The sequence below is a fragment of the Sceloporus occidentalis genome, unplaced genomic scaffold (genome assembly GCF_023333645.1).
Source record: "Sceloporus occidentalis isolate IW3139 unplaced genomic scaffold, rSceOcc1.0.p SCAF_92, whole genome shotgun sequence".
In the NCBI taxonomy this organism is placed as follows: Eukaryota; Metazoa; Chordata; class Lepidosauria; order Squamata; family Phrynosomatidae; genus Sceloporus; species Sceloporus occidentalis.
Window position 1 is genome coordinate 1,707,157 of NW_028317072.1, and position 15,450 is coordinate 1,722,606.

Consider the following 15,450-nt stretch of genomic DNA (forward strand, 5'->3'; position numbering starts at 1 on the left):
ATTTGGGCAGGTTTGGCATAGATGGAGTGAGACCTGACCAGTGGCAGCATGTGACTTTGAGCAAAAGACCTTTTTACTTTTGAGTAAAAGCACCTGTCCTAGCTGACTGTGAATGTTTGATGGCAATTGTTTTAAAAAGAGGGAGAGTGAAGAACATGCCATTGGCATCTGTTGTGGAGGACTATCCTAGGAACAGATATTTCTTGTTCTCTGCAGGAACAAATCAGAAATCTAAAGCTCATTGTTAGTATAATAGATCAGTAATTTGGCTATATGATACCAACAGAAATTAGTCCAAACAAAATGCAATTAATCTGAAATTTAGCAAAATTGCCAACGAAACTCATTTGGTAGCGATGTTAGAAAAGAAACCTAGAAAAGTTCCAAAGTGAGAATGCTCTTCAATATGTCTGATAAAAAAATTCAACCAGAAGCTTGTATGTAGTCTGCTATTTTTCTAAACTATAATTAGAAAACTTGTTCTTTTTTCAGTATAAAAGAGTAGAGCCATCCAGAACACAATGCCTATACAAGTATCATACAAATATCCAAATAAAACACAACACACAAATAACACAACTGTATCATTTTCAACTTGATTTTTGCAAATGAAAAATGTATAAAATCCATCCAAATATTAAAGAAGATACAGGGAGTTGTAAGATCCAGTTTTACACCAGGGTACCGATTCATTTCATAAGAAAAATAGGGGGGAAATCTAGAGGTACAGATATCACTATAAAAGAACTGAGAAAAATCAGGAAAGAAAGGGATGGAGAAAAAAATCCATACTAACTTTAATACACAAAAAGTAACTATCTTCCCTACACCAAAACATAGTGAAATTTTTAACGGACATGCTGGGCAGATTGAGGCTGCAATCTGTATTTCTTTGCTTAAGTAAGCCCCACTGAATTTAGTGGGATTTACTTCCAAATAAACATACACAGAATTTTACTTTGAAATACTTCTGGGCCAAAGTCACTTAGTCACAGTATATTGATCTGATACATTTGTTTTTTTTAAAAGGCAACCCTTATAGGACCACACATTGTTCAAACTACAGAATACTGCATTTTCCCAAACTGTAACATGGACATTCTTAATGTTTGTTTTAAGAAGTGCAGCAAAACCTGAAAAACACACAGCAGATGTGTATGCAGTCCTAGGTAATATAAAACATACAAAGCATGCAATATTACCATTTGGTTCATATAACAAAGGGCTATTTGAAGTCCATGAAAATTAACTGATGGATCCTGTTCTAGTTCCCTATGAACCAGTATCAGCAGTGTATTTAAAAACAATTATACCTTGCATTTTTTCTGCCTTCCCACAATTCCTTGAGAGCTTGAACCATCTATTATTTTTATTCTTGAGACTGAAATACGTATACCAGCAGCAAAAACTCTGTGCAGCAACTTTGTCCTGTTCCTCACAGCATTGTGTCAGTCTCTTAGGCATCAGTAAATAATATGCCCTTGCCTTCATGGATGTCAGTGTGGTAAATGTTTGCAATGTACAATAATTTTAAGAGATAAGCAAGACATTGATGGTGGTGTGCAAATATTTGAAGGCTACATCCTATCTGTTCTGCATCTGTGTATTACACATGTCTTTCCTGTCCAGGTTACTTGAATTTTGGCTGAGTACTTTCTCCTTCCGTTCTTCAAATCAAAGATTCTACATGGAAAGATACATGCTCCCTCTTTTATACAAATGCAACCTATAATATTCTGATTTATTATGTTCGTGCTTTCTGTTACTTTATGCTGTCTGTAAACACTCAGACTGGACAGTCAGTTGCTGAAATAAAAATATTTTAATATCCCAAAGTCTCAAAGAAATCAACCATTCTCTCATTTTTCAGGGGATTCAGATACTGTTAACATTTAATCGATTTAACAGTATCACTCTGTGAGAATGTCTATCCAAAGGGGAGCTTTTCAGGCACCCTCACCCAAATATTTGTATGTCAGTCCCCACAATGCATTTGTATTTCCCTTGAGAACAAATCCTTCCGAACAGATCATTTGATCTACTCTTTTTCTGAATTCATACTAGTTTGCTTTTTTAAATATAATTTAAGACAATGTGGCTCTTCAATTAGAGAATGTGCCAAGAAAATCTGATTTGCATAATTAGCCACAACTTTTTTGCCATGGCTTCAGTACCTGTGAGTTTTTTAAAAATAGTTTTTACTAGCCACATCCATACGATTTGGTTTTAAGAAAGAGAGGTGACTAACATCAAAAATCATTTTCAGAGAGTAGAACAGAGAGAATTACATTCCCGTGTTCAAAAGACATGGAAGAGGGGGAGTGTGTCGAGGTACTTGGAAGACTAACAAATTTATTTTAGCGCAAGTTTTCATGGATTACAATCCTCAAGTGCACTGATGGAGTACTTTGCATACAATAGCACTCCATAAATGCATCTGAATAAGTGGATTGTAATCCACAAAAGCTAACGTTAAATATTTCTTTATTTAATTTATATCCCACTTTTCCACCAGTACAGTACTCAAATATGTTAGCCTTAGAAATGTCATAGTAGTGAAGAGAATACTAAAAAGCAAGTTAAAAGCAGAAAGCAGTAAAGAGTTAAGCTCCATGTGCTCTGAGATAGTCAACTGTTTATTTGTTTAAAAAAGCCCAACATGTTTCGGTCTCAATGAGAAAAGGCCTTCTTTAGAGGCCTTCAGCAAAAGTCATTTTAGCAGAGATCATTGAATATATATGATAAACGATCCTATGTTTTGGAGTGTTCTCAACTCCAGTGATTTCTGCTGAAGATCCCTACAGTAGGCATTTTGTTTGAGGATGAAACATATTGGGCTTTTTAAAACAAACAGAGTTGACCCTCAACAAACTGTGGAGCTTATCTTCTTACTGTTTTCTCCTTACAAATGCCACAACAGTTCCTCTCTCCCCCTTCCCTCCTCCCTTTTAGACTAACATGGTTGTCTTTCTCTCTTTTTAAAAACACTTTGGCCTGTTACAGACAGCCCAAATAAAGCTGCTTCGAGTCACAGTGGAGGTATGGTGTTTCAATGATGCATGCGTCCTAAGAGTCCAGAAGTCGCACCAAAGCCACGCTCCAGCCCTAAGGTCTGGAGCGTGGCTTTCATGTGGCTTCTGGACTCATAGGACGCATGCATCATTGAAACACCATACCTCCACGGTGACTCGAAGCAGCTTTATTTGGGCTGTCTGTAACAGGCCTTTGTTAATTAAGTGAACCTCCAAAGACTTCGGTTGGATTGGATTGGTAATGGGGGTGTTTTGTTTTGTTTATAGCTTTAAAAAGCTATCAAAGATCTAACTCAAAGTGACAATGTATCAACTAAACCCATTCAAATGAGGAAAAAAACAGATAGCAGTGGGCTTCTCATTCTTCGCTTCTTCCCACAGAAGCTGGTTGAGAGTTGCCTTCTGCCTACTGCATCTTCCCAAGTTGGATCTTCTTCCAGGCTTCAGAAGCAGTGAAAATGCAGGAGTCAAGAATCCCAGCAACAGTGAAAGTCCCTCCGATGATGGCACAAATCTGAGATGTGAAAGGAGAGAAAGAGAGAAAATTAATGCTTGTCTTCCCACCTCCCCTTCAGGATTGACCAAGAAGGTCCTTCTCAGAACAGTTATTCTTGGTGTTTTGGTTTCTATTCAGCTATTTTCGGGAGTGTAGGCAAGGCTGAAAATAAGGTTACTGACTGAACTAGGTGAGGATTTGAATTTTGTTTTCCACATCTATGTCTATCAATCTCAGCTGCTACTTCAGAAAGCGCCTTTTGGTAAATAGCATAGCTACAAAAGTCTACAAAAGCTAATGTTGCAGTTTCTTTCACTCAGTCTCAAAGGTGCTACAAGATCCCTTTGCATGCTATTTTTCTACATGTTCAGCTACAATACACTTATGGCTTAATTTCCCTTCCCTTACCTCTTGATTTTCTTACCTTTGTCCTCCTGACTGCTTTTGACTAGAATCTCATTGGACACATAGCATATAATTTCACAGTATCTATATGACAGCCAAATTTTAGATTAAATCACTATTCAGTGGTAACAGCCATTGCTGATGTCCCTTCTGTACTGAATTGTGTCCTCTCCTTTTCACAGTTTGCTAAGCGTGAGGAAGTGTCAGGCAACAAATAATCCCAACATCAGTGACAAAGCTTTGTGGAAACAACCTAGTTAGAGAAAGGGGGCCAGGACAGCAAACTCCCCTTTCACTCACAGTATCTTACTATTACAAGTAAACAAACTCTTCAGAACAGAGAAAGACATCCAGCTATAGAGGTAGAAAGCTAGTAGTGTACTGCACAGAGTTTCACACGTATCTGTTTGTGGGGTAGAAGCTGTGGGAGTGTTTGATGTAATGGGGCCTGGGCATCTGATTGAAGATGTTAAGAGAGACAGAGAGGAATATAGATGAGATCTGCAAAGATATGACAATGCTGCCCACTCACAGGATGTCAGGCGAAGCAAGGGTTTTAGTGAAAGGGGACATAATGGTATGGTAGAGGGAAGTAAACCTTTAGGAAATCAGTTTGAGCAATGAACTGACATCCTCTCCTGAGATCTGATCTGTCACACCAAGGACTTGCTTCTGCGGGTGGTCTTAGTACAGAAGTGAGCAAACTAGTATAGAAAGACTGGTTTGTGCTTAGTTTGCTCATCTTCCTGGCTGATGTAAAGGTTATAGATATCATGTGCCATCTAGACTAGCTAGGGCAGAAGGAGAGGGAGGGGGAATATCAGTGATCACAGTGCACCTTGGACAAATTTAAATGGCTGGGTGCAATCTTGAAACCCAGGATCTCCAAGACTGCATCTCAGAAATACCACCTGTTCACTTACACAGCCAGCCAGAGAGGCAAAGTTGAAGGGACTCAAATGCATTGGTGATTTGTTAGGGGCTGTGGAATACCATGAGGTGGAATAAGGGAAGCCTACATAAGGATCCTGGTTCACCAGGAGAAGAATGAAACCAGACAGCTGATGCTTATTATTAGGAACTCTGCACTATCTGGTCCATGTCTAATCACCCTTAGGGGATGAAGATAAAGTGATGCTGAGCCATGTATCTCCCATACTATACCTGTGAATTTGGTTTTTGTGCCCTAATGAATTACATTTTATTAATTTGTACCCCATTTTCTAATTTATCTAGGTCCTTTTGAATTCTGTTTCTATCTTCTAACATGTTAGCCTCCCCTCCCAGTTTTGTCTCAGCAGATAATATACAATCATATGGTAAAGCAGTTTTTCTTTAAAAAGAGAATCATACGTCTTCTGCAGAAAGGAAACCAATTCCTGCTCTTCTCCACATAGTTCTCTTAGCCTGTGACACAGAGATAGCTGTTCATGAAAACAGCAGCCAAGCTGGAAAGAGAACTGGGCAACATGAGTGGACAAGATTTTTATAGCAAATAACAGAAGTAGCAACAAGGAAGGAATTGGTCATTTTGATGTGTATTTTTAACTCAGATATTTGTGTCCAGTGAGTTCAGAGAAATTGGAAGATGCTTCCATGACAGAAAGTCAAGGCAAATGCATTTCTCCCCCTCAAAGCACAGCTGACTTCCCGGGGAATGGAAACCACAAAAAAGTGTAGCATGTCAACTCTTGTACAATTACTTTTTTTAAAAGAGCTGAGTTATACTGTAGCTTTTATGATAACTCTGCCCTACCCGCCATTTACTCTTTCTTCAAGAAAGAAAATGATTTTACAGGGCAAATGACGACAGAATGAGCTGGATAACCAACCCGTACACATCAGCTGACACAAGAGGTTTTGTACCGCAAGAAGGGGGAACTAATATATTTTGTGCATCAAGGGAAGGAAAATATGACCTCACAGCAGCAAACACAGGATGAAAAAAATACGCAGTGAAAAAATATATTCATTTGTACAGCTCTGTACTGCTGAGTGCTTATGACTCACACATACCTGGCATGTGCTCAGTCTCTACCTCCCCTGTATACACTTAAATCCCTTTGATTTTGTGTGAGCAAGAACTAACAGTAGAACCATGTGGTGAGGGAAGGGGGGAAGGGGGAGGTACAGGCTTTTTTGTTTTTGTTTTTAAACTCCTACCCAGCGGATTAGCAATGGCTTCTGGTCTGCAGAAACACTCTGCTTCTGCAGGAAAGTCTCCTTAGTACAGGTAACTGTAACCACTGGTCGCAGAAAATAAGAGATACAAACTGTTTAATCTGCTAAAGTCTTATTAATCAAAAACACAAATGTCCAATACATGGCATCACTGAACCTCATTTGGACCTGGCTGCATGTAATTAGCTGATGACAAGTAGGATTTGAAACTAAAATGTTGCTGTGTATCCCATCATACTGTACAGTAGTTAGTTAGAATTGAAGAGAGGGGCTAAAGTCCCACTCGGCCACTGAAATCCACTGGGTGACCTTGGACAAGTCACACATCCTCAGCCTTAGAGGAAGTCAATGGCAAACCGCTTCTGAATAAATCTTGCTAAGAAAAGGTTTGCCATAAGTCAGCACTGACTTGAAGGCACATCACAGCCACAAAAATCCCATCCTCTGCTTCCCCGAAGTGAATAATCCTTCGGAACACAAGTCTTACACCCTCATGTTACCCAAAGGGGATGTCATTAACTGCAGGAAAAATGTCCCTCAACCTTGGTTTAGGCTTCTCTTCTCATTTGTCTCTCCATCAAATAGAAAACAAGAACTTTACACAGAAAGAAAGGATTTTGTTTGTCATAGTTGTGATTCTGCTCCCGCCCCATGCAACCTAATAAGAAAGCAGTAAGTACGAAAGATCCTGTCTTTACTATCCAATGTGGCCCTGAAAGTTTCTTCTCCAGGTAATGGAATAAGTTACGTTAGAATTTATTTCTTGATTCCATTACCAGCTACACTGTGAAAAGCCTGGAAGCTCACAAGCCCATATCAGCCTGTTTTTTTTAAAAAAAATCTTGACATTTTGATTTACAAAGTTATGCATTTTGGGAGGCCCCCTCCCGCACATGTTCAAACCATTCAGGTATTCTTCAGTCGTTCCATTATCCTTCTAAAGCTAAAAAGCTTATTGGGTGAAATGGAGCAGTCATTATCCCATCACTGACGCAATGACTGACAACAGTCCTACCTGGTAGGTTAGGTTTCAATGCTGCTCTGAGCTCCATGCAAGAATAGCAGGTCACAAACGTAAGTGAATAAATATCCTCTTCAAAACCAAAAGCAGGAGGCAATAAGGTAGTTAACCTCTCCTGCCTACCTCTTGTTTATAGCTAGCAGATATGTGGACAAAGAAATCTTTATTTTTAATGGCACTGCTCCTTACTTCACTATTTTGTCAGCAATTCTTTTGCATGCCAAAATCAACTTTTTGCGGGCATCTTAGAAGCATAATGGAAATTGCACCCAAGGTGGAAAATTCATACATTTCTGTTGTTCCTCCTACTACCAAATGCACACAAAATATCATATCAATGTCCATCTAACTGACTACACAAAAGTCTATTTCAATATTATTCTTCCTGACAGCCATGCTTGAAATTCCCACAGAGAACAACACTAAAAAGCAACAGTTTCTTTAAGGTAATAATAGAAACATTCTGCGCTTCCAAACTGTCCAATACATTTTACAGCCTAGTAAGGTCTTTTCCCACCTATGCCCATGCAAACTCACAAAACCTTTCAGCGTTTCTGTGCCGTTGCATGGGCACAGCCTGAGAAACAAACTGTTTAACAAAGGAGCGGCAGGTGCTCCTTCCATGGGCTCCTTTTGTAGCTTTTCAACCAAGCATCTGCTGCTTAACAAGATCGAGGGTGCTTCTGAGGCCTGCCCCACTTGACAATAACTCCAGCTGCCACAAGTGGATAATCCCTGTCTGGGCTAGAAGGCTGTAGCCTCTTCACAGCAATGATGACTAGTTTGTCTCCAGGGCAACCATGTTGCAGAAGGGCACTGGAGATGTTAGCAAAGGCTGGGACAGCAGGGATGACGTCAGGCTAGAGTGCCACTGAGCCGGATTGGAAGCGTTTGGGACCAAAACATCCTGTTGTACCGCAGTAGCAGCCCACAAACTGTTAACCCACAAGTCCTTCTACATACAAGTGGAACAAGTTTGTATCATTTCAGTCACTGAGAAAGCTCTCTCCATCCTGAGCTCAAATTTGACATGTTCTGGAGTTCCTTATCTCTCTCGATATTTGCGTGGAAAATTTCCAGAAAGAAATAAAATAAGGTTGCTTCTGTTAAGTAAGACCTATTACTAGGAGTGAGGCAAGACTCTACAAAAGGCTAAAGTCTGTCACCTGGATGAAGTACTCTGGCCTGAAAGTTGGGACACTATCTTATTCTGTTGGTGTCAAGTGTGCAGAGTGAGGGCAGCATAAATGGATCATGGGGTAGAAGGAATATCAAGAAACAGCAAAGGCAAATGGTAGGCAACAGTCAGACAGACCAGGTATAATTCACAGCCAGATTTTTACTCATATCAGAATGCTGGGATAGACAAGGCTAAGAAAAGAAAGGGACAAACAAGGAGACCCAGGGCAAGGCATAACTAAGGGCCTCTAAACTGAAGCTGCAGGCCAGCCTGCCCAAAGCCTCTCACTGCTTCTTTCTAGAGGGGAAGCCTGGAGCCAAAGATGTTCACCTGGTCTCAGGTTGTGCTTCCAGACAAACAATGGGAGTGGAGGACATAATAAAGGGATAGTCTGGCATAGGTTAAAATGATATATACAAGCAAACATTCTGACATGAGTTAAAATTTTGTGTTTGACTCCTCCTAGGAATTAAAATTTCTAGAAATCTCACTGCTCTACTCTGAAAAACTGAGTTAAACAGCTACTCCTATTGGCTTATGTAGAATCTCTTAATTCCATAAGTAATGAACACCAAAATAGATCTTAGCCCTGTTTGGAGTGTTGGAAGAATATGTCTATACTTACTGGTCTCAATTGCACATCCCAGCAGCCCCAGTTCCCTGCCACCCACACTCTGGAAGCAAGGCCTGTAAACAAGGGAAGCCTGCTGAATGTGCCCTGTGATCTGGTATCCAGGACAATAAGGTTTCCCTATCATGGGGAGAGTCTTGGTATGTTCCTCAGGTTTTTCCCCTCTCCTGCCAAAAGCATGGACAGTGAGAGGTAAGGCCAAACAGCCATGGCCCTTCTCTCCTCATACAGCATGTAAATCATATGAAGAAAGAACACCTAAATTGGGCTTTATTCACTTGCCTCCATATTTCCTCACACATTTGTTGTTCCAGAGATTAATGTGTGAGGGGAAGTAACAACACAGATTTTCCCTTATTGCCTTTGGTTTCCCATGACTGGTATAACCCATACAAATCTAGAAACACTTAAAATGAAAGAAACAGCCAGGAAAAAGTAAGTATCCCTCCCTGACAGATGCTGGTCCTCCCAACTGTGTGGTGAAGCTATGGGATATGGAAAGAGTAATTAATTTAAACAGAGGTTTCCACTGAGATTTGCAAGGATATTTAGACCACATATTATTTTGTCAAATGTAGGTTATGACTGTATTTTCTTTTAGTCTTGCTAACAACTTGGTTCTCTAAATGGAACCTATAGCCTTTACCCTGTGATAATTTCAATTTAAAGCATCTGGTTTTCTCCCACTGTTTGAATGCTACATAAGAATCCTGAAGAGAAAGGTACACTTGTTGGAAAGTACTGCCAGGCTACTGTCTGCTGTACTGTAGAATCCTGTAATTTTGCCTTTCCTTGTATATGATTGCACACATTGATAGGTGTCATTTGTGTGACCTTTTGTATAATACCACCACAAGGAAACTAGTGAAAAGCATGAGGGCTGAAGATAGCAAATTAGACCCAGATTTAAAACCTGAATGAAAGATAAACTGCTTCTCAGGGTTCTATTTCAGTGAACTGGAAGCTATTTCAACATAACCAAGTTTTCTGGGAACCCACAGCAGACAATCTTATCAATTTCACCTGTAAGAGTCAAACAATCCCTCCAGGATTTTTATCATGACCAACATAGGTGGTTATCATGCAACCAGGGTGGAAGAATGGTGTTGGGGAACAAAACAAAAAAGGGAACCCCCTCTTTCAGCAATTAAGTGAAAGCAATAAAAGCCCTTCCAGTTCCCCCAAGTTTCTTATGGCTGCAAATGGGTGAGACCTCAGTGCTATGTCTCTTTTCTAACATAGCTCTTACATAAGCTCCACTTGGGAAAATATGGCAGGTTACAAACCGCCCATTTGGGGCGGGCTGCACCCGCCCCTTTCCCCAGTGTATCGGGGCCTCAGTGGCTACACCGGCAGCCGCTGAGGCCCTGATCTGCCGCTTTTCAGGCTGCGGGGAAGCGGCAAAAGGCTGCTTCCCCGCAGCCTGAAAAGGGGTGTCCCTGGGGCTTCAAGCCCCAAGGACACCCCGCGGCGGCGGGGAGGAGGAGAAAGGGGCCGCTTGGCCCCTTTTTCCTTTGGTCCGCTGGGCGCAGCCGTGTGAAGGCTGCGCCCAGCGGACCAAACCAGGAAGGAGCTCTGAAATGGAGCTCCTTCCTGCTCCACGCTAAGGGCGCACCATGCGCCCTGGTGCGGAGCAAGGACGTCATGTCCGCGCCGCCCTGTATAGAGGCAGTGTGGCCGTGATGTCCTCATGGCGGCGGCCATGTGGAACGGCCGCCGCCATTTTGTGCACTCAGAGCACGCACTAGGGTTAGGGGGTGCAGAAGTACCGCTGTTTCTAACCCTAGTACGCGCTCCATGCGTACTAAAGTGCCCGTATGTAACGGGCCCATGAGACCAAGTAAAAGAGAGATGAAAAAATGAAGGCAACTTACTGTTGTGATAAATCTGTACAAGGGCTGTCGCCTTTCTGTGTATTTCACTGTGATGGGACTCAGATCATAGCGAAACCAGATTGCTGGAATGATTCGCCCTGTATGGCTGTACGCTACATACTCCTAAAAAAAGGAAGCAGAACAAGGCACCAGTTGTGAACATCAGTATCTAATTTCCCTTTACACCTGATGCTTACCGTTCAAGACAATGGTTTGGATCCAGATTATGCATATTTATAGAATCATATGGATTCACTGTCCCACTAGGATGGAAGCCACTAAGGGGGTTAGACACAATGGGACACAGAGCTTTGTCTTTAGTGAGAGCTGTTCAATGAATTTTATGAGGCAAGTCAGATTTATTTACATTCCACCTTTCTACTGGGAAAAAAAATAGTATACAAAGTGAATTCTTAACCAAAATAAAGACACAACTAGGTAATAGATTTTTTGTTTTTTAAAAAAAGAATCATAGAATCATAGTGTTGGTAGAGGCCACAAGGGCCATCTAGTCCAACCCCCTGCCATGCAGGAACTCACAATTAAAGCACCCCCAACAGATGGCCATTCAGCTTTTGTTTAAAACCTCCAAAGATGACTCCACCATGCTCCGAGGGAGTGTGTTACACTGTCAAATAGGTCTTACTGTCAGAAAGTTTCCCCGAATGTTTACGTGGAATCTCTTTTCCTGTAGCTTGCATCCACTGTTCCACATCCTAGTTTTTGAAGCAGCACAAAACAAGTTTGCTCCATTCCCAATGTGACACCCCTTCAAATACTTAAATAGGTAACTGTTACAGACAGCCCAAATAAAGCTGCTTCGAGTCACAGTGGAGGTATGGTGTTTCAATGATGCATGCGTCCTAAGAGTCCAGAAGCCACACCAAAGCCACGCTCCAGTCCTTAGGGCTGGAGCGTGGCTTTGGTGTGGCTTCTGGACTCTTAGGACGCATGCATCATTGAAACACCATACCTCCACTGTGACTCGAAGCAGCTTTATTTTGGCTGTCTGTAACAGGCCTTAGAGAAGACCCACTGCAATCAATGAGAGTCAAATTAGCTGTGAGTTAAACTTAGATTAAGTATGACTTAATCTGGATCCCACCTAATGACTTAAGATGCTTTATGTGTTGTTTTCCTCTATAGCAAAACAGTACTAATAAGCCCCTGAGCATAGGAAAGAGAAACAGTCAGGCAGCCCTGTGAAATATACACCCTAAAGCAGCACTGATTTTCCTCTCTTCTTGAAGCTTCAGCAGCTAGAAGTGACAAGGGTGTTTGTGTTTGTGTGTTCCTTGTAGCCAACCCCAGTTAGCAATCTGGCTGCAACTCTTTGGACCAGCTAAAGTTTCCTTGAACGAGGTTAAGGTCTAAAAAACATTGCAGGAATAATCCAGCTTGAGACGGCTTTAATTGCCCTGGCTCAGTGCTAGGGAATTCTGAGAAATGTAGTTTTGAGAGACAGAGAGCTCTGGAGCCACAATAAACTACAGTTCCCAGGATTCCCTAGCATTGAGCCAGGGCTGTTAAAGTGGTCTCAAACTGGATTATTTCTGCAATGTGTTTTGGACCTATGTGTATGGTTTGTCATCCCATACTCATCCCAAAAAAATCTAGGGGAAAAATACTGACTGAAAAAGGTAATCAAAACTGTTAAACAGCTGGAATAACTTCCCTATGAGGAAAGACTGCAATGTTTGTGACTCTTTAGTCCCAAAGTAAATAATATGGTAGTGGTGTATATATACAGCATGATGTAAAGAGCTCTGGTGCCACAATAAACTACAGTTCTCATGATTCCCTAGAACTGAGCCAGGGCAGTTAAAGCTGTTTCAAACTGGATTATTTCTGCAGCATGTTTTGGACCTCTGTCACAGGATTTTAAAATGTACAGAAGTCCTCATATACAGCAACCCACCTAAGCTATTACTGCACACTGTTGCAAAAGAGGAAGCAGGGATGAGTGGATATTCATTTGGTACCATTTTCCCGTTTGACATGTTTTCCCATTTGCCATCTTGCTTCTGCAAATATTCTGCATTAAAATCTGCATGAAGGTTATATTTAAGTACATAAATAAATAAGCATGGCTAAATATATTTCATTTTAAAATGGGCAAATATAAGCATATTTTTATATATTTTGATTTTGACTTTTTTTTTTTTAGCAGAGCACTACACTGGAACATCTGCGAAGCATGAAGGCTGGTGGATTGATCTGATGTGGAAAGATTCAATGGCCCCATTCACACTGTGAAAATAACCCGGTGTATAACTCAGTGCAGTCTGGGGTAGGGAGGCCGGAAAACCTACTTAACCCAGTATATTTGATACTGGGGGTTTTCCTGTGTCTTTGTTTAAGAGCTGCAACGATCTACATCTTTGGTAGTGTGAGCATGCTACCAAATCGATTCGGGTCATGCTGCATTATTCCCAGAAATGGAGGCACCTCCATTTTAAATTGCTATGATGGCAAGTATGAATGGCAACAGGGTTAAAATGCCACTGAGAGATTCAGGAATGGAAAATGTAATGAGAACACCAATCCAGTATTGAATCGTTGCAGAGATCCCGATCTCCTCAGGATAAAAAAGTAAGTGTGAATGTCCCTAATATGCACAATAGCGCAGGACACTGTCAAGTTTATCGCACCTACCTTATAACGGCCCCTGAGCATTCTTAAAGGGGCTGTTCTGGGAACGGGAGGCGGTGGGAAACGCTGTATATCACACAGCGAGAATGCTACTGCCGCTGAGCGTTCTCCTTCCGTTCTGGAAGCATTCTCCAGGGCCGATTTTCAGGAACGCTTTCTCAAGCATTCTCGAAAATCAGCCCTCTAGAACGGAACGGAAGGCTCCCAGAACAGAATGAGAACACTTGGAGGCGGCGGCGTTCTCGCTGTGCGATATACAGCGTTCCCCACTGCCTCCCGTTCCCAGAACGGCCCCTTTAAGAACGCTCAGGGGCCATTATAAGGTAGGTGCGATAAACTTCCATGTGTTGGAATTTGCAGGGGGGGGGAATCAAATTTCCAAGCTGCCCTAGCAAACAGATGTAGAAGCACCTTTTTATTTTCACTTCCCCACTTTTCCAGCAGGGGATGCTATTGCGTTCAGTTCAAGCACAGCGAGGACAGAGGAAGAAATACAGAGGAAATATGAGCTGCAGTTGAAGACCTCTTAAGGTTTCTTGAAATGATCTGAGCTTTTCTAGAAAAGGCTGTGGTTATCAGTACCTTATTAGCTACAGTATATTGGTATGAGTACCGTTGTTTACCACTCATGTCTTCATACACCGTGGGGACAATCTTCAGTATATAATCGTGGGATGCAAGAGCTGTGTGAACAGGGAGGAAAAAAACAAAAAAACCAAGATATGTCCATATGCAAAAAATGAAAAATCACACCACAGAAGCTTGATTGGGAATACTTCCACAAAACAGATGAATCTGGAAGCACAAGTCTTGAATCCAAATTGACCAACTCTGCCCTGTGCTACCCTCATCCTTAGCAGAGCCCAATGCAATTTAATCTAGCTGCATCTCTCACAGTACAAGAACCGATTATTAAAAATGCTTCAGAGCTACCATAAAAACAAATGGAATTTTTGGTCAGTGCTGCACCCTTTACTTGGAACTTCCAGATATTCCACAGCACTTATTGCATCTTTGCAATGTATTGTAAAAGGCTACTTTGGCCAGACACTGAAAGAGCCATTGTGATCTAGACCACACACAACTCAACTTAAGTCTACCAGAAAGTGTTTAATGTTCATTTAAGATGCCCACAGTGTATAATGAACATGGAGCAGTGCATAACAACTTTCCATACACTCAGTCATTTTGACTGGGTATTCACATACAATATTTAAGTATTAAATATATATTTCTGGTAAAGGTCAAGCCTGGAGCAGAACTACTACTTGCTGTGACAGACAGAAGGGCGCCGGGGTGCTCACAACAATGTCTTGGAAAAAGACGCCTTTGAAACAGATTTTCAAGAACAGAGAGGGGAAGTACTCCATCACAACAAGAGAACAGTGAAGTTAGAATAAGTACAGTGCAGAAGGTGCTACATCCCCAGTTAAATCACACTCATGACAGCCAATGAGTGAACAAAGAGGAAGGAAATGCCAAGGATTGAGATGTGGCTCAGATCAGGCTGATTTCCTGGCTATGACCTGAAAGGCCTTGTAGATAAGCTTCTCATTGCCTTGCCTGGTTCCTTTCTGTGTTAGGTGATAAGTTTCCAATATTTATATGTTTCTTTTCTATTAGAAGTCTCCAAAGCAGTTAACAGTTAAATACAGTCAAAATTGCAGTGCTAAACAACAATTAAAAGAGCACAATTTTTAAAAGCAATTAACACAAAAATAAAAAGGATCCAAGCACAAAATAAAGTCAAGGAACAGCATTCAGCAAAATAAGTAAAACAGCAGGAATGTAAAGTACCTGAATAACGGTGCCTTACAAATCTGACTGGGTTACTCCAAAGACAAGGTACTACCACCTAACTCGTTTTCTCTCTAGCTGCTAATTCTCTGAGGGGAAGCCAAGTTTGTGAGTCTGATCTTAAAGATGGAACACACAATAGAAAGCAGCCCTTTACGCACCCAGGTCTGCAAGTATCTTA

At 41.3% G+C, this 15,450-nt stretch overlaps 1 protein-coding gene across 3 annotated transcripts in view; it reads right to left on the minus strand.

The window, feature by feature from the left end:
* Positions 1 to 472: 472 nt before the first annotated feature.
* The window catches only part of ERGIC1 (endoplasmic reticulum-golgi intermediate compartment 1), a 133,278-nt gene continuing 118,300 nt past the window's right edge, over positions 473 to 15,450 (minus strand). For all 3 annotated transcript variants that reach the window (XM_089496678.1, XM_089496676.1, XM_089496677.1), the window contains exons 8-11: positions 14,055 to 14,155; positions 10,821 to 10,943; positions 3,224 to 3,546; positions 473 to 2,987 (exon numbers count right to left, since the gene is read on the minus strand). In XM_089496678.1, the coding sequence (XP_089352804.1) occupies positions 3,439 to 3,546; positions 10,821 to 10,943; positions 14,055 to 14,155 (332 nt within the window). In that variant the 3' untranslated portion in view covers positions 473 to 2,987; positions 3,224 to 3,438. The remainder of the gene's footprint in view (positions 2,988 to 3,223; positions 3,547 to 10,820; positions 10,944 to 14,054; positions 14,156 to 15,450) is intronic.